At 37.2% G+C, this 26906-nt stretch overlaps 1 protein-coding gene across 2 annotated transcripts in view; it reads right to left on the bottom strand.

The window, feature by feature from the left end:
* DOCK10 (dedicator of cytokinesis 10) overlaps positions 1 to 26906 on the bottom strand; it is a gene marked incomplete at both ends in the record, with an annotated part of 135958 nt that overhangs the window by 20446 nt on the left and 88606 nt on the right. For both annotated transcript variants that reach the window (XM_079539844.1, XM_079539845.1), the window contains 25 exons: positions 290 to 427; positions 1138 to 1250; positions 1856 to 1980; positions 4499 to 4600; positions 5266 to 5313; positions 6073 to 6139; positions 6280 to 6394; positions 6480 to 6601; positions 7300 to 7411; positions 7826 to 7942; positions 8068 to 8243; positions 8604 to 8648; positions 10294 to 10390; positions 12452 to 12535; positions 14001 to 14147; positions 14752 to 14823; positions 15462 to 15575; positions 17160 to 17229; positions 19653 to 19771; positions 22229 to 22321; positions 22876 to 22962; positions 23613 to 23734; positions 23885 to 24008; positions 25871 to 25963; positions 26609 to 26674. In XM_079539844.1, the coding sequence (XP_079395970.1) occupies positions 290 to 427; positions 1138 to 1250; positions 1856 to 1980; positions 4499 to 4600; positions 5266 to 5313; positions 6073 to 6139; positions 6280 to 6394; positions 6480 to 6601; positions 7300 to 7411; positions 7826 to 7942; positions 8068 to 8243; positions 8604 to 8648; positions 10294 to 10390; positions 12452 to 12535; positions 14001 to 14147; positions 14752 to 14823; positions 15462 to 15575; positions 17160 to 17229; positions 19653 to 19771; positions 22229 to 22321; positions 22876 to 22962; positions 23613 to 23734; positions 23885 to 24008; positions 25871 to 25963; positions 26609 to 26674 (2568 nt within the window). The remainder of the gene's footprint in view (positions 1 to 289; positions 428 to 1137; positions 1251 to 1855; positions 1981 to 4498; positions 4601 to 5265; positions 5314 to 6072; positions 6140 to 6279; positions 6395 to 6479; positions 6602 to 7299; positions 7412 to 7825; positions 7943 to 8067; positions 8244 to 8603; positions 8649 to 10293; positions 10391 to 12451; positions 12536 to 14000; positions 14148 to 14751; positions 14824 to 15461; positions 15576 to 17159; positions 17230 to 19652; positions 19772 to 22228; positions 22322 to 22875; positions 22963 to 23612; positions 23735 to 23884; positions 24009 to 25870; positions 25964 to 26608; positions 26675 to 26906) is intronic.

The following is a 26906-nucleotide window of genomic DNA, read 5'->3' on the forward strand; positions in this document are numbered from 1 at the left end:
ACAGCAAAAACAGGAAAGCCAAGAGGGCTGTGACATAGTCAGACACCAGATGAATTTTAATCATACATTTTACTTTTTCTTCATAAGAATTTCAATATTTTTATTTTCCAACAGATGTAGTTTTTCAGAAGTTGTGAGTTTCCTGCTTTTCATCAATAAATCAGAAAATCTTCAGGAATGTGCATTCAATACAGTGCAAGTGAAAATTCTGTCGAAGTACTCAACTATCCTCAAGCTGCACTTGCTGTAACATTAATAGTTCAAATTAACAGAAGAAAACCATGGTTACCTTGCCTACAAACAGCCGGAGGGCAGCAAAGACATGCTTGAGAGCTGCTGCTGACTGGTTGATTTGCAAAAAGAGCATGTGTGTGTCAAAGACCTTCTTCATCAGTGCATTCTGGCAATCAGATTGCTGGAGCTGCCTCTGAAAAGCACACACAGAAGATAGAACATGCTGGTTATTTAAAGGAATGAACAGGTGATGACCTGCTGGACTTCGCATTGATAGCTCATAGTGAGGTGCTTTTTTTTTAATCAGTGTCTGCCCTGAAGTGTCAGCGGATGAGGCAGACCAGCTTGCTGCAGACATGTTTTGCTTGCAGCTTTCTGAAGGTAACACTTGCCCTGTACTCCTGGCTGTACTTGTGGCTGACATATACCAGATTTAAGGGTGCTGAAATGAGACGCTAAATCTGAAAGGAGCTGCTTGCTCTTTTTGTAGCTATGAGACCTTCAAGAAGTCACCTGTGCTGACATTAATAGAACTAAAAAGTGAACTTAAAAACTTAAAATAGAACTTGAAGTGCAGAGGATTCACCCGCCAACTTGTGCAGATACAGATGAACATGAGTAAGATGAGGTGACAGTAGATGAGCAAACCTTTCATGCAGAGCACAGCTGTATATAGCCTTGGATATGCAGGATGCTCTGCATCCCATCTTTCTATTCAATTTGCATACTGAGTCAAACCATGAAAGTTCATGAAATACCCTCACTGAGGACTGTTATCTTATTTCCTGATCTTGCTGTCTCAGGCATTTTGAGTCTTCTGTGTCCCTGACCCCTGAGGTCCTTCCCCCACTGCAGAACTCACACAGCACCACTTCAAGCAGAAAACAAAACAGCAAAACATACCTGGTGGTTCAGAGTGTAAAGACACAACAGGTCAAGAATTGTGAGGGAAACTTCTGTAGCAATGTTTGCCTCTGTGTCCACGTATTGTATAATATCTGTTTCGTTCGAGCTGCCTAGAACATATGAAGCAATGACAATTTTCTGAGCATCCTTAAAGATAACAAAATTTTGCATCCCTGTGCAGTAGAGATGGTGTCCTAACTGTACGTTTAAATTAAAGGGTATTTTAAAGAAATATGTTCCTGGAAGATGGAAGGGACCGTGTATTTTTTCATAATATATGCTGTCATTATTGAAGGTGACTAAAAACTACCAAATTCTGAGACAGTCCAAAGGGAAAAGAACCTTCTGTCCTGAAAAGGTCACTGTCACTGCTTAGTTTAATAAAAGTAATGCTTCAGTCAGCATGCGTCTGATTGCAGAGCAACCACATAACCACAGATGGAAGGGATGCTGGGTGTAGGGAGGATTACTTATCAAGAAGGCTACTATAATACGTCAGGTTACTTTAATTCTTTTTTTTTTTTTTTTTTTTTAAATGAACTTTCAAATCTTAGATTTCTTAGCATCTGAAAAAACAAGTGTAAACTCAGTAGCTCCGATTCCCTTCAGGCTATCTCTCACAGACAAGCATGAAAACAGATTTAATTGTCTAGAGCTTGATCCAAATCCCATAGATGTCTAGAGGGAAGTAAATACAATTTTTTTTGGTACTTACATGCAGTACTGCTGTCTATCATCTGCAAGAGTTTGGGGTTAGAAAGTGCATTTTTGCCACGAATTATTGGTAACGTCTGAGATCTGTGATTTTTGTGGCCATCATGACTAGAAGTAGAATGCATCCTGAAATCCAAAAGGTATCATTTAAAAATAGAAATAAGGAAAAAACTGATCATGCCTATACAAAACTTTTCCACATCAGAATTTTCTGAGGTACTTCTCAAATGCTAAAGTGAAACCAAGCAATGTGAAATTTTTCAAAGAAACAAAGAGAACATTAGAGAGGTGAACAAAACAAAACAGATGAACAGATGTTCTAGAGACCACAGGAGATGAAACTCATTGTGTATTTTCCAAAAAGCACCAGCTTAAATAGCTGGCTGGTGTTTAGAACACTGACATTAGATGAAGAAAAATTAAAGTTAGTCCTGTCACAAAAAGAACACAGGAGAAACAGACCACACTCATGAAAGAACAAATACAGCTAAGTAGCTTCTACAAGGGGGAAAAGAATGAGAATGACAGTGAAAATACATGTGTTTGTATGCCTGTTCTTTCAATCTTTTTACACTGTCAAACAGTCTGAAGTATTTCACTATCATGAAAAGTTTATCATAATTGGTGAAAGAATTTTGAATTTGTGACCACTACAGAATCCAGCAAGATTTAATATCAATCAAAGCTCAGGTTACTTATTCAAATATTATTTTTAAATGTAGCTTCATAAAATGGTGTAATTTATAGATGTTCTTGGAGAAAATTGCTTCCTGCACCTAGCTAAATCCTCTTTCATTAGTTGTTTATTAAAAAAACAACCAACCAACCAACCAAACAAAAAAAAACAGATTCTACATTTAACAAGAAAGTTTCCAACTCAGGTATGAAACTAATGGCCAGACATTTGCCAGTCAACATGACAGTTTTCCATGATGGGTCACAGTGGAGGGATTTGGGAGGACATTTTGGCAAACCAGTGCATTGGATGTTTGGAATTTTGATCTTGAGGTGTTTTGTGGTTGTTTTTTTTTCCCCTTTGGTAGGAAGGTGATTCTCTATGAGCACGGTGACATTCAGCAAATTGGAATACATAAATGTCAATGCAAGTTAGAACTGATCAGCAATGCTTCATCTTTCAGCTCATCATCAAAGAATGCTCAGCATTACATCAGGCCAAATAAACAGCCTTTTGGACAACAAATCTGTGAGGGGGTAGTGTGTGAAGGCCCCGGAATCAGCACAAACGTTGGGTGGGTGCCCTACGTAGGGGCAGTTTGTTCCCTCACAAATCTAATAAATCACGCTTGCAACCTAAGAAATTGCTAGCATAAGAATACAAGACTATTAACAAGATGACCCACAAAATCAGACCCTTGTGTTTGTGATGAAGTCAAAGAAGTTTTCAGTCAGGAGAAGAACGCTCAGGAAAAAATAAAAACGTGGCCCTGAAAACTACATTCAGAAAGATGAAAGTCTCTGAAGGGCTTCACAGCACCCTGAGCATCGTTCAGCTGTGAGATACACACAAGGACTCTTTCACAGCACATGCAGCTGGATATTGTGTAATAGATACATGTATATGTATATATATATATATCTGTACATACATATACCAGTATATCTACGTGACTATCCCACCACATTTGTTCATCAGTGAATGTGAAGCAGAACAGCAGCTTCCTAAAGGCTGCTTGCCAGGTCCAGATAGGATAATGAAATCAGTGCTATTTCTTGAAAACTGCATGGTATGGGAACAAAGAAAGAAGCATGGGAGGGAAGCCATCTTCTCTCCTGTGTGCTAACTTTTCCACTCCAAAGTACATGCTTCTAGTAGCATGCAAATTCTAGCTACACGTAAATGAGAAAAGCCAACGATCCAAACATACAAGGAACTTTCTCAGCATGCTCTTAGATACAGCCACAAGGGTAGAGTCAAAAGTTCACTTTCTCTCTGGAGTTTTACATTATTAACTATGAAAATGCTCTGCTATTCCATAAAAGGGTCAAAAAGATTATTAAAGGTGCACTGCACTTGCAGTTCATTACTATGCTACCCATGAGAACAACTGAATCTTTCAGTCATTAGACTAGGAAGAGAAAGGAAAAAAGACAGTGAAAGACAGAGGCTGTGGAATGGCAACATGGAGGTAATGCTATAGTATTATATTACACATAGCCACGTGGAATTAAAAAGACAGGGACCAAGCATACCTATTTTGAAGTTTGACTCTGTATTTCACAACCCAAGATTATCAAGAGACAAGTAATCTCCTGCTGTTATAAACACATCCAAGAAATTCACCCATAAAGCAGTAAGAATGCAAACATTTGAATTCATTCAGGTTGGGGAGAACTGTGAAGTATCTTTCAAATAGGCATCTGAGCAGAAAACAACAGCTACCCTTTCTGCATCACTTAGCAATATATTGACAGCAAGAATTTTTTGAACATAAAATTTTAAGCAGCTTTTAAGTCCAGCTGAAGCTGAAGACTCAATTCCTTTACAGTTTACAGCTCTGGGGGCTCTGAAATGTGCTTTGGGTTGTGCCAGCTCCTTTACAATTAATGCTGTGGTTGTGCAAGATGGCTGCAGCATGACAAAAGCTGTGATTTTACAGGGGTTAATAATGAGGTGTGTCATTACCATTGTGAGAGCAGACCTGACGCCTGGCCAGAGGAGTTTGAACCTTTAAGGGTGCCATTATTCTGGGTGCCCTGAACAAATTTAAAAGCAGCAGCAATTTTCCTGTTAAAAGAAAATAACTGTTAATCTGTCAGGAATGGGACACTGATTTTGTCATGCCTCTGAAGAATAAACAAAGGCCTGACAGAACCTGCCACAGAGCATGAACTGGTTTATCTGGCGACCTTTCATTTCTCCACAGTGTGACATACAGATAAGTTTACAGCAGTAGCATTAAATTAAAAATGAAACAGCAACTAAGACAAAGTGTGCGTTTCACATTATGCAGATGGAAAAAGATCTCATGCTTTTTCAGGAAAGTGGGTGGAGACAGAAGATTTTTTTGTTTTTTGATTGCTGTGGAACACTTTTCTATGCTCATTAAAGCCATCACATAGATGAAAAATAGCATTCGGTTTCTTTTGTATGACATACATTGAAGTAAGGTTGAAGAATGGTTCAGAACTATGGGTTATAAATGCAACAGTGGCTATCACAAGCAATTCATCTTTGACACCAGGCATGTACTCATCACTCTAAAACATTATGATAAGAATATCTGCATAGAAGAAAAAAAATGCAGTGTACAACAGCTTGGTGCTTTCAGGCAAAGATAAACAAAGGAAACATTCAGCCAATGTAATCAGCAACAATTTAATACTTTAACATACAGCCTATAATATTGCAGTAATATTTAAATATTATAATATAGTTATAACCAAAATTACCTTACAATATTGCGTTTTCCTAGATATCTGAAATTTTGAAGACACACCCTGAAAGATAAAGCAGCATTTATGTCTTTTAATGGCTTCCTAACTAAAAAGACAACAAGAAGCAGCTGAATTGTAGTGATTTGGGAAGACCTGCTGAATGTGTCTGCTCATTAGCAAACAAAATAGGATGCAGAAGTTTCCAGACTAAGTATGTAGAAGGTGTGGGGACCACGTTGTTCACCCATTTTCACTTTCTCTCTGGTTGAAGATTCCTGCTTGATCATGAGGCAAACTCAAAGGCAAAGATTTGGCTGTAAAAGTATTGCTTCCTCACCAGGTGAAGTTAAGCTGCATTTCACTTATCAAGTGGGAAGAGAATTCTGAAAATAGCTACCTGTGTAGATTCTATGGACATGCATGGGTTGGACTGAGTAGACAACTTTACAGAGATGAAAAAACAGACGTTCTTGGTTACATACCTTTTCTTAAGGTTTGAGGAGCTAAATATTTTCCAAATGGAAGAAAAGAACCTCAATCCCATACAAGGAAATTATACTATTAAAATGTCTGGGAGAAAAACCCAAAGCATTAAGGCCTCTGTTCATAGAAATGGCCAACATATTGGAAGACAGGGGTTCTGTGACTAATGTCTCACTACGTCTTTGGAAGGGTGTGGTAAAATAATCCAAGATACAATAGCTATTCTTAGCTTATACCATGAAGACTACAAACTCAAAAATTGACAGCATTGGCTTTCGAACATCATCATTCAACCATTTAAATAATCATTTAATCAAATAACTATAAAAATGAACTTACTCCAAAATGCTGAAAAAGTCTGTTATTTCTGAGAACGGTGCTCTCAGCCAGTAGGAAATTAGTGCATCTAAAGAGAGATGTTAAAATATATTACGTATCTATTACAAGGAATTAAGCGTGCCCCTGATAATTATTCTAATGTTCGTTTGGATTCGATATTCATACTATTTTACGACAACCTCAATCAGGCAGTGCACATTTTCTCACCTTCTGAAATAGTTTTCATAATGTGAAGGAAACACATAAGAAGGCTTCTAGTTTCAGCTTGATCCAGCTTGTCAAAACGAAGAGTTGATCCAATCAAAGACAAAGGTCTCATGATCTGTTGAATTGACAGCAAAGGGCTTTGTTGAGCTCAGTGATAAGTATTCACATCTGGTAATCATTTTCAATATTTTCACATGTACCTTTTCACACGTGTCAGTTCTCTCACTGTTTTTTTCATTGGTACTTGGGTTAGATTCAAGACTTGCTAAGGAAGCTCTCGAGTCAGCATGGTTTGCTGCAGAGATAGCTATTGATGAAAAGGCTGTAAATGAAAGTCATAGCAAACATGCTAAACCAAAACATCTATGGATACAAAAACTAACAAGAAAAATGGAGAACTTAAAATGTGTCACATGCTGGATTGATACCAGTGCTTTGAACTTTCAATGCCAAAGATATTGATGACTATGTTTGGTACAGAAAACATGCAATAAATTGAAGAAAAATGATTCAGTTTGCCATTATTAATGTCATTGAAATGGCTTGTTGCATTCCATAACGCCTGACCCAAAGCCATGAAAATCATTGGGAAGATGTCCCTGAATTTCCCAGAATTGTTTGGACGATGTGGACAAAGTAAGTTGTTTTCACCCTTCTGTTAAGTCTGGGAAAACTAAGAGTACTTTCCTCCAAGAGACTTTGGGAGTACTCGGGAGAAACCTTTGAACTATTCTTAAGACAGACAGACTGCAAGAATGAACTCAGGCACAGGGATCTGTGAGAGCCTGGCATCATTCCAAAGCAGGAGGGTAAGTGAAGCAGTGGAAGAAGAATAGCTTCACAGGAGAAATAAAATCAACCCAAAAACACCCAAAGGGAAGAGAAACATTGGATACCATGTTTCCTTGAGTATTGTATAAGATGGGTTAATGATATCATCCATGAATACTAAGCAGAAAGCACAATGGATTGAGATACATACAAATCCACCTGTGTGGATGATCAATCTGTCATACATACCTGCTATAGAGTTCAGAACATCTTTGGAAAAGGAAGTATCCACAGAGTTTGCATGTTTCATTGCTGTCTGGTTCTGAAATCCTCCAGTTGTGCTCAAATCGTCCCTAGATCCCTGTATTTTAAAATAAACAGAACAAACTGCTAGATGATATCACTCATAACTTTTACAACGACAACACACATACAGTAATACACACATACAACCTCTAAGAGGTTGTCCCTCTTAGAGAGGGAGCTTGAAAACATACTTTCAGCTGTGGAGACGTGAGAGCCTAAAAAAACCCTCAAGGCTTACTGTAATATGCCAGAGCTATCTGCAATGTCAGTCAGTGGAGTTGAAAAGAATATATCAAGTCTAACTCTGCTTACTGGGTGTGCAAGCAAATCAGACCTTATTTCGTTAGCTAATTTCTGACAAGGATAAATTTGGATTGCTTCCACCAGATCGGATTTTCTCAGACCTTGGAATCAGACCTCAGTTTGGTCAGTTGAACTGCTTTCAGTGTTCTGAAGCCACAAGAATTACCTGATTGGAAGTATTGATATTGAAAAGGAACATATCCTTCATGTAAATCCTTGGCATATTGTCCAAAAGCATTCCATAGAGTGGCATGTACAGGTTTGCTATTTGTGCTTGTTTTGCCTAAGAAGAAAAGATATAACATAAATCTGAAGAAACTAATTACTGTATACTGGTAGCTAAGGAAGTTTCACGTATTTAGTCACTGTATGAACAAATAAGGAAAAAGAATAAACAAGTGTCTTTACCGGCTCTGCGTATCGATCATCAAATGAATGCTTTGCCATTAAATTTTTGAGCACAGCCAAAGCTAAGTGCCTAATATCCTGGTCTTCTTGCAAGGCAAACCCAACCTCCCGCAGCAGTACTCCAATTAAGAAATGTTTACGGCAAAATTCATTGGTCAATGTGTACTCTGGAATATCTTGGAACAGAAAGGACAAAAAAGCCTAAATTAACGCATGCTACAAAAACAGCCGTCTCCTGTTTTCCAAACTTTCAATAACTGCGATTTAGTCCACTGTTAAAGCTTGATTTCCTGGTCTGTCTGTCCCATTCATCCAGACTATATACACACTCCAAAAATACAAACTCAAATGTTTTGTACATAGTAAGACAGATCATTCCTCTGAGACAATAAGTCCAAATTGTAGACTAACTTCACTTTTACAAATACTGACTAATACTTGGTTTAATTTAGTCCAATTCAGTGACAACAGTTGTTCATTATTAAGGCTCTTAGTGCAGAATTCTACTTGCTTCTTACACAGTAATTTGCTCATACCTGATGTTCGATATTCCTGGGTTGATTCTGAAGGTGTCATGGGGTCTTCATTTACCATAAATAAAAAACAATAACAGGAAAAAAAATGCTTTAAAAATAAATAATCAAATACGTGAACTTCGTAACTTTTTTAATAATTTGACTGATATTTGAATGAAGCAGCTTCTACTGGTCTCTGCTTTCATTTCAACTTTGTACAACTGCTTTGTATGAAATAGAAGATGAATAAACAGTTTACATCATTACGCACAAGAAACCACTACAGTAAGTTTCAGCTTTTCAATTATACCAAAAAACACTACAAAATGGCCAAATGATTGTCTTCATAAAATGTTTCTAAAAATATATATTTTTTCACAATGACAAAGAAGTAATAAACTTCACAGTGGTTTAACAGTGACACGTTGCACAGCTTTTGCCCAAGCAGGTTAAAAATGAATTGTTAGCCAGTATTTGATATTTCTCCAAAATGTACTGCTTGGAAAACATAAAATCCCTAAAGCTTGCTAACAGTGATGAGCACCAGAACTGAACTCTCTTTATTGTGGCACAAACTAATGCAAAAGAAAAGAGACACTTCCCTTGAGAAATGCTGTACAGAAGGATAATTCTCCCATCCCTGAAAGGTACCCTCAGATCCCAGCGACTTCAGTGACTACATTCCAACAGAACATCCCCGAGCCCACAGAAAACTGTCAGAACTGGCAGCTGTACCTAGAGCTGAAATCCTACCATCTTTGAAACCAAGAAGAAAAGCACTTTGTAGCTGATAATGGCCACAGAGTTAGGTCCTAAACAACAGGCTTCAGTGTGCACAAAGGAGCAGCGCAGGGCTCTGCTCTTACTATCAATCAGCCTCGTGCTCCAGGTAGAAGGAAACCTGCTGTGCATGCAGACTGTCCAGCTACAGGGTGGGTAGCCAGGGAGGTTGGGCCATCAGCTCAGGAAAACGTGGCTGCTATTTGTCTTGGGGCATCAGCAGAGTAAATTAGCTCCTGCAACAAAGTCTAAACAAAATCTGCTTCTCATGTAGGTTATCCACAGTATTTCCCACCTTCAGAAGTAGCTCAGGTGGCAGCACTAACGCACTCTGAAATGAGCCGTTCTTGCCATGCTGCTCCAGGCAAAACACAGCAGAACTTGGTGACAATGTAAAGTGAATGCATTTGGAAGGAAAGAGTTATTGCATGGTACCCTCCTGCCAACCTAGAAATACTCTACAGATACTCTAGAAGCTAAAGTACCAACAGCCTCTTTTTCCATAAGAAGGAGGTTTCTAAATTCCTCATGTCCTCCTCCCAAGGGAAGGACTGTCATATGGACAAGTCATACAGTCAACTGCAGCAGGAAAGCTTTTCCCAGCAATTAGTTTCACAGTTCTCTAATCACCACAGCCTTGCTGTCTTCTCCTTTTTACTCTATCTATTTAACTCCTTCCATGTGCAGAGGTTTTAGTAATTCAGGGTTTAGAGATTTCAACACATTTCCAGTAGGAGAGTCAGCTCCCACCTTCCAGCTGGGCAGGCAAGGGTTGCTTGTATTTACAGACACAGTGAAGCAACATTATTTTATCACAGTAAAATACCACCTCTGACAAACTTCCATGGTTGATGTACAGACAGTACGTTAGAGTTATCTGAACCACCCAGTAATTCCCTACTCTACAAAATCCTTTTAGGGGGCACCTTACCAGGAATGTTTGAAGATCGTATGGGCAGGCACAGAGGGATAAAGTGTTCATGGTGACAGACTTCTTGGAGAAAGTCAAATTTGAACTGATGTAAAGTCTGAAAATGATAACAGGTAATAGCTCAGTTTACAGTAGAAGAAAGAAAACAGTAAGATAGAGCTGCTCTATTTATTTCTAACTGACATCCAATGATGAAACCTTATGGCTGGTTATGTTAAGCTACACGAATAACATTTGGTTTTCTTCTGTTATCAAAGGAACTTGTTGCACTCCAATCTTTACTGCATTCTTCAAATATGATTTTGCATTGAAGATGTACTGATAAATAAAAGCTTGATCCTCTACTGAGTAGAGGGTTTTCCTTGAAACATTTTATGGCACTGCAGTACATCAGGAATACAGCTGTCCATGGAATTCAAGGTCTAATGGCAATTAAAGAAAGGAAGCACTTGAAGTACGTTTTCCAAGAAGAACTGAGTCTTTTTGAATGAATACCACAGTGAATTGAGTTCCAGGGAGGTATTTATTCACAATTAGAATAAACGAAGACTGCAGTGTTATATATTGACACATGCACAGACTACTTATTCAGGCAGCAACAAATGCTGTTAAATTTTCTGAAAAGAGAGGCCAGATTATAGTATAACCTTTTTGTAAAATAAACAATCCAGTTGAAGAAGCAAGGGCCATATAGGAACGAACCCTGCAGGAAATTTTAATGCCTGACTCTTGCTTAGGTGTCTGACTGAAAATGAAGCCAATCCAAGACAGAGATTTCTGACCTCAGGGAAAGGCCTGTGATTTTACTTTATGGCTATTGTTTGTGTGTGATGCAAGCCTGTTCCAGCAGCACATCTGCATCGAATTCACAGTGATTTTCCTTCATGTGTCCCAGCAGATGGCTTTGGAAAGAAGCTGGGTGGCTGGCAATGTGCACAGTTAAGGAGGCTGAATGCATTTAGATTTAGTGAATTTTGAAATACGGAAGTAATTTTCAGATTACATAATATTGCTCACAGAATTATAGGCTCCAGGTTACAACACTACTACCAAGAGACACCATTCATCTTCTCCAGAGATGATGTGAGAAATCTGTGTACAGCACGATATTTTGATTTACTAAGTGAAACAGATTGGAGTAATTCTCATTCATTACTTAAAAATACCCAGATCACCACTGAAGAGTTACAAAAAGTTAATGAACAAAAGTTTTGTAAGCTTTCTGGGAGAGATGAGTCACACAGACTGCGCATCCCGAATACATCCTGTTATCTATTGTCTTAACAATGTGGTGAGATAGTTCACATACATGGCTGGAATAGGAGAAAGATATGTGACTTCTCTCACGGATTAAAAATGAAGGAATCGAGCTGAAAAATTTGGGACCTCCTGTAGTTTGACATTTACTATCCAAATTACATCACTGAGCATTATAGATGTTATAGAAGAAATTCATACTACATGGAATTTCCTCATAGCAAGTGCAAAGTAATTTGGAGCTCACTGGCTTACTTGTGTTATAAGCAAGGTCCCATACAGTCAAATTTACACAATGGTAGTTTGTTCGTATGCTCTTACTTTAATGCCCTCAAATAAAATTACTCTCAGATGTTACTAATATTTGTGGACCAAATCCCAAGCATATTCTCCCAAGAATCAAAGCTCATATTCAAAGAATGGGTCGGCCTCTTTCATGTTTTACATGTTTTAGCAGCGCTCAGTGAGTAGTTGTTTGGACACAGCTCTTTACTTTCAGGAAGGAGAATAGATGGCTCCAAAGCAACCATAACAAAAAAAAAAAAACCACATTATTTTTGTTAATATTACTCACAGACTGGTAATTGCTAACAATACTTTACATGTAGCCAAGGTTTACATGAAATATTTGTTAATACTTCATCTGTAAGGGAAAAGTGTACTTAAATGCACATCTGTTGATATTTTTTTTTTTTTTTGCATCTAAAGAATTTCCAGAAATGGTCATATAAGTAATTTTCATGTTTGACCAGGAGTTCATCTGTAGGAGAACCCTTGTAAAATTAAGGCTTTAATGACTGAGTTCTGAGGATGGCAAAGCAATGGAATGCATTACGAATGCTTTTAAAATGAAATCATTCTCTATTAGTGAGTCACTTAGAAACTAACATCAAAACTATACCTTGCTATCTCCTGTTCCAAACATACTTATGTAGTTGTTGACCATCTTGAACACAAATCCACGATCCATAAATGTAAAGCAGCGCTAAGAAAAGAGGAAAGAATATTATTTTATTGCTAAAAAAGCAGTACTTGACTTCATCAACCTCGCTTTTTGTCTTGCATCATCTGTAAACCTGCATCATTTGGGCAGGTGAAATCAGTAACAGCGGGGGAAAGAACACTGGGAAACTGATGAAAATCAGCTCTTCCTCCCCACAAATAATTACGCGTTGATCATACTGTCCCTGTACCTATGTAATTGTTTCTGGCAGACCAGATTTGAAAAGAAATTAGAACAGAAACATATGCCTTATTGCATAACACAATACTATCATCTTCTCAATTCAGATGAACAGTACAAAAATAACACACAAAACTGCAGCAACAGTGGTGTAACACCTCACAGTACTGACTAAGCTTCTCCATCTACGCTTTTGCTTCAAACCAACATCATTTTCCAAGTGATATAACGCTACAAAGAGATGCAGCTATATATGCAGATAAGTGTGTATACAGCTATTTGGACATCCATATTAAACGAGCAAAAGAAGCCAATGTAATAGCAATTCTTATCTATTCTCAATTCTATTATTAATTTTACTTAGGTGCGAGTGTAGAGAAATCCACCTTCAGTTTGTGGTTGGTTTCCTTCTAACCTCACAGGAGCATTTACTGCTGGAATACAGCTTCCTCCTAATGCTGAGCTTCAATCTGTCATAAAAGATTTCGGCCTGGATTTCAGTGTATACTAATACAGCATTCCATATGCTAGGAGAAGGGTAGTTCCCTCCAACAGAAAGTTTGGGGGGAAATCACCAGATAAGCAGCTTCACATGCTACTTAGATAAATAGCTGGACGCACCACTTACTGAATGACAATTTTCCAATGCTTCACAACTAATTTGATGTTGGGAAATAAATATGACTGAGAAATACTAGGACAAAAAGAAAAAAACACAACCCACTTTATGACTTCTCCAACTCGCATATGAACTTGTTTATATCTAGTAAACAAAGGGATATTAAGAAAAAGGACATAAAGAGATAGGCTACAGTATTCCATACAATATTTGCACTTTGCTTATTCTGATTTGTAAAAGCTGCCTACTGTGGTTGTGATTAGGAAAAGTTAATCCACTCACAGTCATTCAGAGCTCCAGTATTTAAGGAAAAAATACCAGTTCAGTGGGAAATACATTTATTATTATTATTTTTTTTTTTACCAAACTTTGTATTAATTTAAATATAACATAAGAATCTGTAGAATTCGCAAACTTGACTCTTAGGGAATAGATATAAATCCATCAAAACTGTTTTAAAACAGAATTAGAAAAAGCTTTTGCATTGTCAAAGACCCAAGGGAATAGAAAAACTGAACTATAATTCAATACTAAACTTGGAAATTGAACCATCACTCACTCAAAATTGCTTTTTCCCTTCAACTAGAGCAGAATAGCCTCAATCTTCCATTAAGTATGGGCAATTAAGTGTAATGACAGAATATATACCTTGAGAAACCTGGCAGTGCTGTAGTTTGCATTCCTAGTTTCTTCAAGAGCTTCTTTGTACTTCCAAACAACATGGTCTGCCATGACCATCACAAGTGTATCCAGCTCAGTTTGAAATGACTCTGGAAACCTCTGAGTTCGAGAAACCTAAGCAGTGAATAGATCATCACTTGAGACTATGTAACGCTGCATATTAAACCTGAAATCATGTTTGGATCAACAGTAAAGACAATGAAAAGCACAGATAATTCAATAGAAAATATGTAAGTATTTCTAGATTTTCATGGATCTTGTCCACAGAAAAGTGGGAAAAGCTATCTTCAGATGCCAGCACATGTATGCTTAAAGTACCCTTGATAATTAGGCAGAAAGGAGGCCAGGAAGAAAAATGAACTTGTCTCCAGCTATTACAGGTTTTCTCAGAATTTTGTTTCAAGATCACCTACGTGCCATCTAGTTATCCTCTGCTAGGAAAAATTATAGAATTCTCATTCCATTCTAATCCATCTGTTACAAAGATGATGCAACTGTATTTTGGCTGACTAGTTCTGTACAAGCAATAATAGGTTTGAGCCCAGCAGGTCAGAGTTTTTGTGGGTAAAAACAGTATTTTAAAATGTGTAACAACTTTTTGGTTTTTTGTCCACTCAAGAAGAAATCTCCAAATACATTTATTTCACATGATTCTGCATTTTATATTTTCCCTTAGAACCTGATCACCTTGTTAATTATGAGCAACATATATGCTTACCTTTGTTTTCTTTGTATCAACCAAGTACTGTGCCATTGATTTTAACATGACTGCAAAGAAGAACCAGGAGTGCTGTTCAAAAGAAGGAAAAAAGAGATTAGGAAATATGATTATCTGACAAATATTTTATGAGGCCAATTCCATTCTTTAGAGATGGAATGCATTTCTCAGTAAAGCACACTGGTAAACTCTCCATGACAAATAAGTGAAAGAGCAAGAGTACTGTGTACTTTAGTAACTGTAGCTTCATTAACGGGGCTTACACATGTATCAATTTCTTAGATCTTGCTTATGGGAGGAACTCAATGTACTTTTTATTTTGGTAACCACCCAAAAACAGCAGCTCAAATCAGATGTAAATGTCCTACTAACACATGACTATTCGCTGTGCAACAACTTCTAAAATAAAGATTAAACCAAAATATCCTAAGTGCTAATGTCATATTGTGCAGTTAATTAGGTTTCCCGTACAGACTTAGTATGAGAAAGGAGGCATTTTTATGCAAACCAAGGACTCTGAGAAATGAATTATCTTAAGAAGTTGTAAGTACTGCAAGTCTGTTCTGCTGAATCAGTTCAGGTTGGATTTATGCAAAGCTCATACAGGAAAAGAAGACAAAAAAAAAAAAAGAAGGGAAAAAGATGTGACAAGTAAGCTTCAGGCTGAAAAGCAGTTGTAAAATTACAAATGCTAATTCAGCATCATTCACCTTTAAAACCTGTTTCACGGTTACTTGGTCATTTAACTTCAGAAGACCAGTCATATTCTTGGCCAGCTCCTCATGAATAGTCCTTTCCTCAAATGATTTGGTTCTGAACACATACTGAAGAACGAAAAAAAAGTCAAAATAGTACTGAAACAAATACAAAAAGTAGATGAAGATAAATTATTGACCATAAACAGCTGACAATTTTTGCCTTCTAAAACATCTTGACTGAAAAATATGTTCACACAATCTTTAATTCCCCTAGCAGTAATGGTACAACTCTACCCCCTACAAAGTCTGAGTTTTAAGCAGAACTTGATACAGATTTCAACTCAGTGCTAAAAATCATTGCCACAACATATTTTTTCCTCCAGTAGGGCATAGGATCCTCATAACTCTAAACTGCCTTTCAAGCCATTCCACCAGGGAAGCAAAGAATAGGCAATTAGAAGGAGAAAGGAGGGTTTTTCACCCACCTAGGCAAGGCCACCTTTCACTTCCTCCTTTCTTCCAATGGCAACTGTTAGAGTAAGTAGCAACTCTTCATCCTGAAATGTGTAAAGCACCCACTAGAACTGATAGAAGGGAAACTAAACCCCATCAGGCCCTAAAGATAGGAATTCAACTATCAAACTACCCAGAACTAATAGATCTATTATTGAGGTTTATTTAATATTTTATTCAGCTAATAATTTGGTACTGTGATCAATTATGGCTTCCCAAAAACAAGAGTGCTGCAACCACTTTAGTTAGGAAGAAACGTTATTTCAGTACAAGCAGAAAGAATGTAAAAGAAAGAACTATCCCTTGAAAATATCTTATTACTATTCAGTTTTACTTCCAGAGCAGATGCAATAAGCTTCTCCCCATGCCATTTGACACTTCTGGGTCCACTTAGTTAAGTGAGAGTAATTTCACATTATTACAGTATCTGAGTGACTCACAATTCTGAATTTACTTATTTGCAAAATAAAAGTAGGTATTATTCATTTCCTTACAGATAGATAAAAGAGATTAACAGTTATTAACTTTTGGCTGCTGCTAGAAATGGGAAACAAGCTAAATGGACTTTTGGTATAGCCTGATTAATCACCTGCAATTTCAAAGATATTTAATCACAATAGGTGTCTAATGCAAGTCTCAAAAGTTATCAAGCAGATGTTAATACCCACTGAATTAACTATATTTATACGTTACATACATTATTACTTTCACAGCCTCAACTGTTCTGCTGAACTTCAACAGAATTCCTCTGGGTTTCAGTTATGGTACCTGAGATTAGAATTTGACCAAGGTGCTCAGATGCTTCACTCATAAAACACACCTCCATGAAGTGTGAAAGTAAACCCACACCTTGGAGACATCAACTAACAGTTCTCAGTACTGAAACCAAGATTGAAGCACTGAATGGAGAGTCCCTATTGCATATGGTGCACTTAGGGCATGGAGGAGCAGGATAATTTGTCCAAGGTGGCACAAAAAACTTATGATATGACTGGAATTCACTCTTCGAAGACCTCCCCAAAGTCTTGTCTTAGTTCCTCATTGCTGAGCCTCCTAGCCTGCCAGTGGCAGAAAGCTGCAATGCTAACGTAGAGAAAGCTACAGAGAAGTACAACTAAGGGTAGACGAGAAGAAAAAAAAACACAAATCAAGACAAAATAGCTACATAAAATTACTTAAGTTTAGCAGCATTCATACCGTCACATAGGAATTGATGCAGTTGTCTAGCTGTTCTTCATGGCATTTAGCAACAATATTAGTAAGAACCCTGGAAAATAAACAAAAACCAAAAATGCAAATTGAACTGTTTTGTGTCACAAGGCAGAGAAGGGTCATTTAGCAAATCACTTTACTGTGTTATCAAGACCCAATTTAAAACAGTCCTGCAGTGTCTGTGCATTGCCTGGGACTCAGCCACAGCCCAAGTGTCTGAGCAGGCTGAGCTCTCATTTCTGTGCAGCAGGGAGAGGGTGGGCATTCATGGCATTTGGAGATGCTTTGAGCTTCTGTGAAACACCCTGGTGATCATTAACATGGAAGAGAATTCCTCAGGTCATGCAAACACCAAACTTAAGCCTGTGCTTCTGTTAACAGCAGATGTAGAAGTACTTGAGATCAAGTGTTTCAGGAAGGTTTTCTCTTAAATGTTTATGTGGGCCATTTTGCCTGACACCATCTTGTTTCAGAAAATACGTGAAGTTACCTTCAACTTAACCATATCATTTCTTCATTTAGGACTTTGTTTATTTTTCTTTTTTTTCAAATTTAAGATATTTTACATAGAAAACATCCTGAAATTTCATAATCTTAGCTTTATGTTAAAAGAACATAAATACAAAAACTTGGTAGACCGTATCTCAAATTCAAGGGTACTCATAATGATAGCACAACTGAAATGGATTATTAATACACAGAGACACCAACAGATACATGCCAGACTCTGGTCCACATACAAGCAGCTGTTTCTAATAGATGGGTGATCTAAGTAATTCTTATTGCAATCAAAAGCTTTGTAATTCTTTCAAGGTCATATTTTTCACATATATCTAATTTCTTTTTGTAGAAGTAGTAAAACTTTCAGCAAGATACAAATTCTATGATGAAGTTAGTTGTGTCCATTGTGATCCTTCAGCCTTTACTCTGAATTGAAAATGAAATAAGCTCTGGCAAAGATAAGACAGAGAAATGATGCCACGTCTGGGCATCTGGACAAGTAAGTAATCGTGAGAGAGTATGAAAGGCATAATGTTTTTTCCCAACACATAAGCAATTCTAAGCTTTCATTCTGTTGTTGTTGCTTTTAATAAGTTCAACACAATCTGCTCCAAGCTATTCAGAACAAAATACAATGTGTGTATATATAGGACACATCAATGAATAATGCACACAGCAGATGAGCAAATTCTTGTTGACATCAACAGTATTAGCACAAAAGCCACCACAAACTAGAAAAAACTGAGCATTCTTCCTTTTTTCTGTAATCAGGTGAGTTCTGATGCATGAAAAAAAAAAAAAAAAATAGCATCTTCCTATTTTCCATCTAATCATTAAGTCTAATTTTTAAACAACTGCTTCTTCTGTTGTATTAATTTTCCTGTTGGTCAACTGATACTTCAATTCTAGCCAAGGTAAGGATTCTTCATTCTCCCTAACTGGTCTTAACACTAGTAGATTTGCTGGCTGTGAAGGATTCCAGGACAAAAGGCCAATTGTCTCTTTTCCTCTGAAAACTGCATGTAGTCATGAAATCACAAATTTCGAGGCATGTTTCCTAGCACCTAGATGTGGCAGGACTTTGTTCTGCAAGATGCCATGAACCTTTGATAAAGTATACTAAAACTCTATTTTCCCAAGGCTAAGATGAGGAATTTAGCTTCCTCATTTAAGTTTTCCTAGTTAATCCTTCTTCAGAAATGAATCCTGGAAAAAAACTGGAGAAAGAAAATGTACTGACAGCAGTTGAGTATAACAGGGTTGTTGAGGGCTGAGAGTTGTCATTTTTTCCTACTAGCTATAGTCACAGTTTTTAGCTCCTGGCAGAAGTGCACCAGAAACGCCACTATGGCCAAAAGAAAACGCAGTGCCACTTTCTGCCCTCCTGCAGAGAAGAATAATAATCTTTCCAGTATTTTTTTTTCCTGCTGCACTGATCAACAGCATCAATAAAAACAATTTCATTATGTGAGGGATGAGAAGCTCAGAAAATCATTCCAGCTGTTTGCTAGCTCACCAGAAAATGCTGCCCATGGCTTTCCAATTATTGTTGATATATATTTCTAATTAGAAAATGCCCTAGAAAAGCATAACTTGAATGCTTGACTCTTTGCTGGCTGTTGCAAGATGCTAAGTTCTTTCTATGCTGAATTCCACATCCTCACATTCAAATATAAATTAAAATTGATATTCAGGTTCATTAAGAAGTAATTAGCTCCTCAAGAATGAGACCTTTAACTGTCATTGCCTGTGGGTACAGAGACACATTCACCATGATCAGTGGTCTCTTTGTTGGTACCAGAGCCAACCACATGATGCCATGTGTTCTTCCATGAATTACTTGCAGAACCTTGTGTTAAGGGGAAGCAGGCATTCTCACTTACTGAAGTGTAAACACCGTAGTCAGCCTCCATGAGAGCAGCTATTTTTGGACGAACATGTACAGTTACGTCCTTTATATGAAACCTACTCAGATACCTGGTCACAGCTGTTGCAACTTCATCATCACTGTTTTGCACCAAAACCCAGAAGAGCTGATTCAGGACTATGGGAAGAAAGTTCATAATTACATGGATCTTCTCTATCCTCATCAAATTCTGTAACGGACACAAGAAAGAAAATTAAGAGATTTCCAAAACAAAAGCTAGTTAATTCCTCTCCTGTTTCAGCACGTGGAAGGCAGAACGGCTACAGTGATAGGAAATGGACAGCAAAGTGGAGGACTATTTCCTAATGCAGTTTGTTCTAAACATGAGTTGTTTTGAATAATCCATGAAACTATAGGTATTATCCACATCTCAGAATTCCAATCTTTTGCTCTATCCTGATTAAAATAAAAGAAACAAAAAACCTGAGCCCAAAACCACAGCACTGAAAGAATGAACTATTTTTACAACATGCACTTCCAAATATTTTTTGGTAAAATCATTCTATGTTTGAATCTGGTGAAATGTACTTGTTGTGGCTAAACTAATCATGTAAAAAGCACACTGATAAAAACATTAACATCCTGGCTTTATTAGAATGACATTATATTACCTTCTCTGATCAAGGAAGATATTGAGCTCTTAATTTAAAAATAAAATAAAATCCTTTAAATTCCTTCAATTTTTGCATTTCAGTCATTTCTAAATCTTCCCTAAATTTCTTCAAAGTTATTAATGATTTATAAATAAAAGAAAAATATCTTGTGTAACATTATTCCTCAATTATATTGCATAATTAATCCCTTGTTACATACAACATTATCTCTATTTGCTAATAAAATCAATGAAATATTTTAAAAGGTAAGCTACAAGCAAATAAAACCCACTGAGATTCTGCTTATTTAGACAACTAGAAAGTAATAAAGCTTGGATTCCTGAACTTTGTCCAATATGCTTAACATTTACTCAAAAATTCACAAATAAGGTCTTCATTCAGTAGAGGTATAATCTATAATTAACTCACGCTTTCATTTTTGAAAGCATTCCTTAATCACTTTGTTAAATTAACTAGCACAAACTGTCAGTATTTAAAACCAAAGCAATCCTTTCAAATCACCCTTAAGGCCTTGCTCATAGAACTGGGGCTGTAATTTATTGGAACATTTTGTTTGCTTATTCGAAAATTCTCGAATATCATTATAAAATCTGCTCAAACATTAATGACAAATGAAACAGGAAAAGCACGTACACGATGGTCATGTCTAAACTCCCAAACAGCAATTAGATTTTACAGGCTGCTACAAGGAAAAATAATAAATACCAGCCACATACAATGTTTTAGAGCTAATACAGCGGTGCAACTAATGTCATAGCCATCCTTCAGTCTTCTCCTCGTCTTTAAGTTCAGTAAATAGACTGCAGAGTGCTAATTCATGAAGGAAGTGTTACAGTCCTACATTTACCCAATGCTCTTTTAAAACTGCTTGCTATACCTCTGCTACCTCACAGCTTTTGACCTCTACCAAATACAGACACATTCATCGTAGAATTTGAATCATTAAGGTTGGGAAAAGCCTCTAAGATCATCTAGTCCAACCGTATACCTACCACCAAAACATGTCTCTCAGTTGGCACATCTACATGTTTCTTGAGCACCTCCAGCAATGGTGACACCACTACCTCCCTGAGTATCCTGTTCCAATTTCTCACCACTCTGTTGGAGAAGTTTTTCCTGATATCCAACCTGAATCTCCCCTGGGACAACTTAAGGCCATTCCCCAGTTTTCTGTTGCTATTACCTGGGAGCAGAGGCTGACCTCCACTTCACCACAATCTGCTTTCAGGGAGTTGTAGAGAGCTATAAGGTCTGCCCTGAGCCTCCTTTTCTCTAGACTGAACATCCCAGTTCCTTCAGCTGCTCACTATAAGACTTGAGCTCCGGACCCTTCACAGCTTCATTGCCCTTTATTGGAATGCTCCAGGGACTCAATATCTTCCTTGTTGTGAGGGGCCTGTGAGTACTGAACACAGTACTTGAGGTGAAATGCTATTACTTGTTCATTTCATCTCCACAAAAAGGATAGATTCTTTCTGATTTCAGAACTTGGCAGGTAACTAGTACTCCTGATTTATACAAAGGCAAAGTACAACCTCCCCCCCCCCCCCCCCCCCCCAAAAAAAAAAAAAGCCCTTTTAATTAGCAGTTTGCTGAGAAAAAAATCTTGAGACAAGTAGGAGGTAATACAAAACACAGTATATCTAAGGCAACAGAGGACTAGGGGGAATACCAAAAGCCAACAGACCCCAGATCATTTATTTTGGACAGCCCTAGAGGAACAAAACAACACTCAACCATCTTTTAAAGGAAACTGAGGCTTTGCATAGGCTGGATTATCAAAACTGGAAATAAAACAGATGCACCTGTGCTCTAAATTGGAAAGGGAATGGGAGACATGTTTCAGACCAGCAATACAGTTGCTGCACCAATGAAGCCTAACTGAAGTTGTCATGGACTCATTGCCTACTGCGAAATCTATGCCATGTTGAGAACTGTGCAGTGGTAGATCAGTTGAGATGAAGTCCTAATTACCATTTTATAACATAATTCTGTGCTGCAGGTTACTTTACCTTACAAGAACTTATGAAGTTTGAGGTAGGAGGCTGAGAGAAATCCTTCTCCCTTTCTTGGCACTGATAGAAAAAATTATTCAGGTACGGATCCTAAATGATAAACAAAAGTTCATGTTAATTCATGCTATAGAAAGGATTAGAATTCAACCCAATAAACTGGTTATAGAAATTTCCTGAAGACTTGGTACCTTTGGTACTGAACACTTGGTACCTAATGCCTTAAACATAATTCCTTGGAAGACAGATCAAGTTATTTAGGTTAATCCACTGGCTACTATATATACCCTATTATATACAAAACATCTCTAGGTCCTCTGTCCAATCTTTTCTTTCCCTGTTGTGAATAATTAGTCTTCTTCTCACAATCCAGGGGATTTCAATGGCCAGAATTATTTTCCTAGTACTCACAATTTCTGTTCTTCTTGTTAAACTGACATTTCATGACTCTTATTGTAGCATGACATTAAGTCACTTTTATTTTTCATTAAAATTCCATCATTGTCATCTTGCCATTCTATACTCAAGTAACCTTTAAACGTTAGAGAAACATATCATACAAGACTTGAGAGAAAGCATCTTTCAGACTTTCCATGATGCTTTTTACTTGTAAACAGATAACAGAGCTAAGAGGAAATTCAGCTTACCTGAGTATTTACTGTTGATACAACAAAAGTAGACACTTTGAAAAGTGGCTTCCCACTATCTACCCATTTTACGTCACAGCCGATCTGCTATTAAAATAAAACAAAAAACATATTTTGCACTATTTCCTATTCATTCAAGTCAGCACCTCTTTTTCACTGTATAGGTTTGCACATAAGCACATACAAACTGTGATAGCTATTTGCTTCCAAATAGCTTTCACAAATAGAGAACTAGTGCAACAAAAGCCAACTTTTCAGCAAGAGGCCATGAACATTGTAATTCAAGCGACCAGATCACTGCCCTACCCTGTCCTCATGACGATAGTAAAACAAACAAGAAGGCACAAATAACCCAAACTGGCAGGATCAGTGGGAAAGAGTGATATCACGCTGCGAAGCTGGAGAATGAATCATGATTGTGGATCAACTGGAGAATGAATGTCATATGGCCTGAGTTTGTCATTAAAGGTTCTTTCTGGAGTTTTGGAGATGTTAAGTATAATATTGTAGAAGAAAATTATAAAATGCACTTATTCCATATATGCTCTTGAGTCAGCATCATATGGCTCACAGCCCACTGTTACACACATTCATTTATATACTCAATGATACTATGCACATGAGCATTCCAAAATGGATGACTTTTAGATGAGTGTAAATGCAAACTTGATCTCACATAAAACGCTTGCAAGTTACTACTCTGTGCTATTTGAATATATGAAAGTATGAATTAATACCTTTCCACTAGTAGGTTCTTGAAGGCTTAAGTAATTGGGAGGCAAACTGCTTGCTACTGGCACGTTGTGTTCTTGGGAAGCAAGCTGAGCATCTTTCAACAACGGAAGCCATGCATATCCCACTGCACACAAGAACAAATTAATATGACACCTTGGAGAACAAGCTTCTCAAATTTAAAGGAAGACAATAACATCTAGACAGAAATTCTGAAATCCTTATTTGAATGTACACCATTTATATTTATAATTAAAAGTAATTCTGCTACAGGTACCTGGTGTTTCCAGAGCCTCTTTCTTTTTGGCATTAGCTTTTGCATTTATGTCACACGTGACATGATAAAATGAAAACAGAATGTGGTGTTTCTTATGGAGTTGAGTGGGAAGTTCAATTTTCACCTGAAATGTAAAACGTTACACCTCACTTTAGTTTAAATATCGATTAAACCAGGCATCAGAGATGGTCTAAATGAATGACATCTCTCTACACAAAGATCTAAGTACAGTCTTCCTTTACCGACAATTGCTCATCTGTGTGGTGCTGTTGCTGCCTTTGTAATAGATATTTGATTATGGAAATCGCTAAGGAAAGTTATCACTTTTAATTAAACAGCCTTTTTCTTCTCAGTCTTGTGGATGAGTATTTGCATTTTTGATGAAAGAACAGAAGACAAAAGAGCATAGAATTAAAGAGTTATAGACTCTGCTTACAAGTGCAGTTGTAAATAGCCATCACTGTTATCTTATTTTTAAGGCAGTCTAAATGGAAACTAAAATGAAATTTTGTTCAGCATAATGTCATGGCTTACACAAAAATCAACTTTTATTTAGGATTTCTGGTCCTTCTTAAATCCCATGTCATGTCATCCACAAATCCCTACAGATTTGAACTGACATATTATTAACCTACTGGAATAAATATACAAAGTAATCAAAACATGTTACCATAGGAACTAATGAAAAAGACATTTGCCCTTCTGAACTGTGATAATGCTTATCCAAGCTGATGCTATGCTTAAAGTAAGGCTTAGAAATTGTTAGTAAATATTTGCAGCGTTAAATCAGCTTATGGGTAAGAATCTAATACCATAAATATAGATATGAAATGGGCATTCAGATGTGGAGATTAAGACAAGTTTTTTGATAACATTCTACACTATTTTCAAGACTGCATTTGCTGCCCTTTCTGACTAACACAAGTAACGCTTAGAATAGGTGTGTGCCTCTTCCAGCCATTTCATCTATTAAGGTCTGAGTTCAGATCTTCATTTACACAGAAAGTGATTTGCCCAAAGCAAATGGCTCACTGAGATCACAGAGAAGCAAATTGTCAAATGTGTTATAACTCTTAACACTGCTTGCAAAGGAGTAGGATAAATGTAGTGCAAAACCACTGAAAATCACTTTGATAGCAGGATCTGATGATGATCTTAAGGGTCCTTTCCAACCTAAATTACTCTATAAAAATGCAAAAGTCCCACCCCAGCTCCTAAACACAAATTTTAAATTAATGCCTATATATATAGTTGCTGACCTTACCTCTATTTTAGTGTTTGGAAGTTTTTCCAAGATCAAGTGGTTTGAAAAACACTGGTTAACTACTCTGCTGGGGCTGTTGGCCAGCATTATCACTACGCAGAAACAGTAGGGAAAAATCCAGATAACACATAGGGCATTATCACACCATCAAATACACTGCTGACTGAAAGGGTGAATTTAAATTCATTTGCAGAAAGCTTGGAAATCGTAGTTGGTGTTGGTGAAATGTAAAAGTGCATGGTAAAGATGGGCATCTAGCATTTGGCAAAGGCCAACATACAACCAGCATTCTAGAGCTGCATCTCCCAAAGCATGAGCTAAGCTACTTGCTGCAGCCACTACACATCACTGTACATTCCGTTCGGATCACTGGATAAACAAAAATGCCCCAGTGCAGATCTTAAGTGTCAGAGGGATTTGTTCTGACATTTCTTTCCATTCTTCATCATAACGTTTATTGTTTCCATCACATTCAGAGATGCATTGAATCCTTTCTGCTGTTCAGACAAGCATTTTAGAGAGTAGGCTGTTCCTAATCAACTCTACAGCATCTTAAACGTACTCAGAACATCTTATAAGAGGAAAGACTCACTGAGACATAACAGTTATGTAGATTGACATAAGAAAGTTGCGTACACGTACAAAAGAAATTGTAACAGGTATTCTTTACACTTGTTCCTGTCTCATTAGCAAGCATTTTATGAGTAAAAAAGCAGACTGACCTCATCATAGAAATCTGGATTCTGGGAATGATGTAGCACAGCGGTGTAGGCTGCTGTTGTAAATAATGGTCCACCTGGTTTCCCATAAATGCGCTGAGAAAAGCAACATACTTTGATTACATTGTCAAATTGTGCTGACGACAGCACTCTTAGTATATCTAATACACACCTGCATTAAAAGCTGTACCATGAAGGATTGATAATTGCTTACAATTTAATATTTTTAAACAAACTTCCAGTAATAGTTCATTGATCCATGAATATTACCCTGAATTTTCTAAGCAATGCACTCCTTCAACTTCTTCCTTGCTGTTAATTATTCCACTTGCCTTCTGCAAAAAGCTTTACAAAAGCTACTTCATCTTTATGAGGTTCAATACACAACATAAAGCCTTTACTGACTTCTGTTAACAATCCCCTTGCTGGCACAGATCAGTCCAGAGGTTCTTGATGACAGCTTATTCATGCAGAATTCACACGACAACGATATTATGTTACAGAGCTTGGTCAATAGCAAAGTTCAGAATTAAGTTTTCTAATTTTTTCCCTCATCTTTTCTTACGAAGCATCTTAAGCTCAGGAAGAAAATTCAGGTAAATAGTGAATTTTAGACCAAGCAAGTTTCACTGTAAAAACAGTAAGCTAAATTGTTCCAAATCAGTATAGTTCCCATTCCTGGGCTTTATAAGTAATGCTCTCAGAAATAATGCTCTCTGAATATATTTTGTGGTGGCTCACCTTCAGTGGTTTTGCTCCTTCTTCATCAGAGCTTTTAAATTCAATGCATACTGTTATATTCCGTGCCTGAAAAGGAAATGCATTAGCGCTCAGATTAGGACTGGGATGGCCATAAAAATGAAATCAGCTCTTTTCAAAAATCTAAGAAAAACATGCAAATTTGAAATGCCTTCCTGCCTTTCCTCCAGTGCTGTCAATCAAATGCAGAGAAGCAAATTATAAAGTGACCAGCACGCAAAAGCAATCAGTACTCAAGTTTCACTTAAAAAAGAAAATTCCAGATTCATTGCATCTGCAT

Source organism: Tetrao urogallus, assembly GCF_951394365.1.
Source record: "Tetrao urogallus genome assembly, chromosome: 9".
Classification (NCBI taxonomy): Eukaryota; Metazoa; Chordata; class Aves; order Galliformes; family Phasianidae; genus Tetrao; species Tetrao urogallus.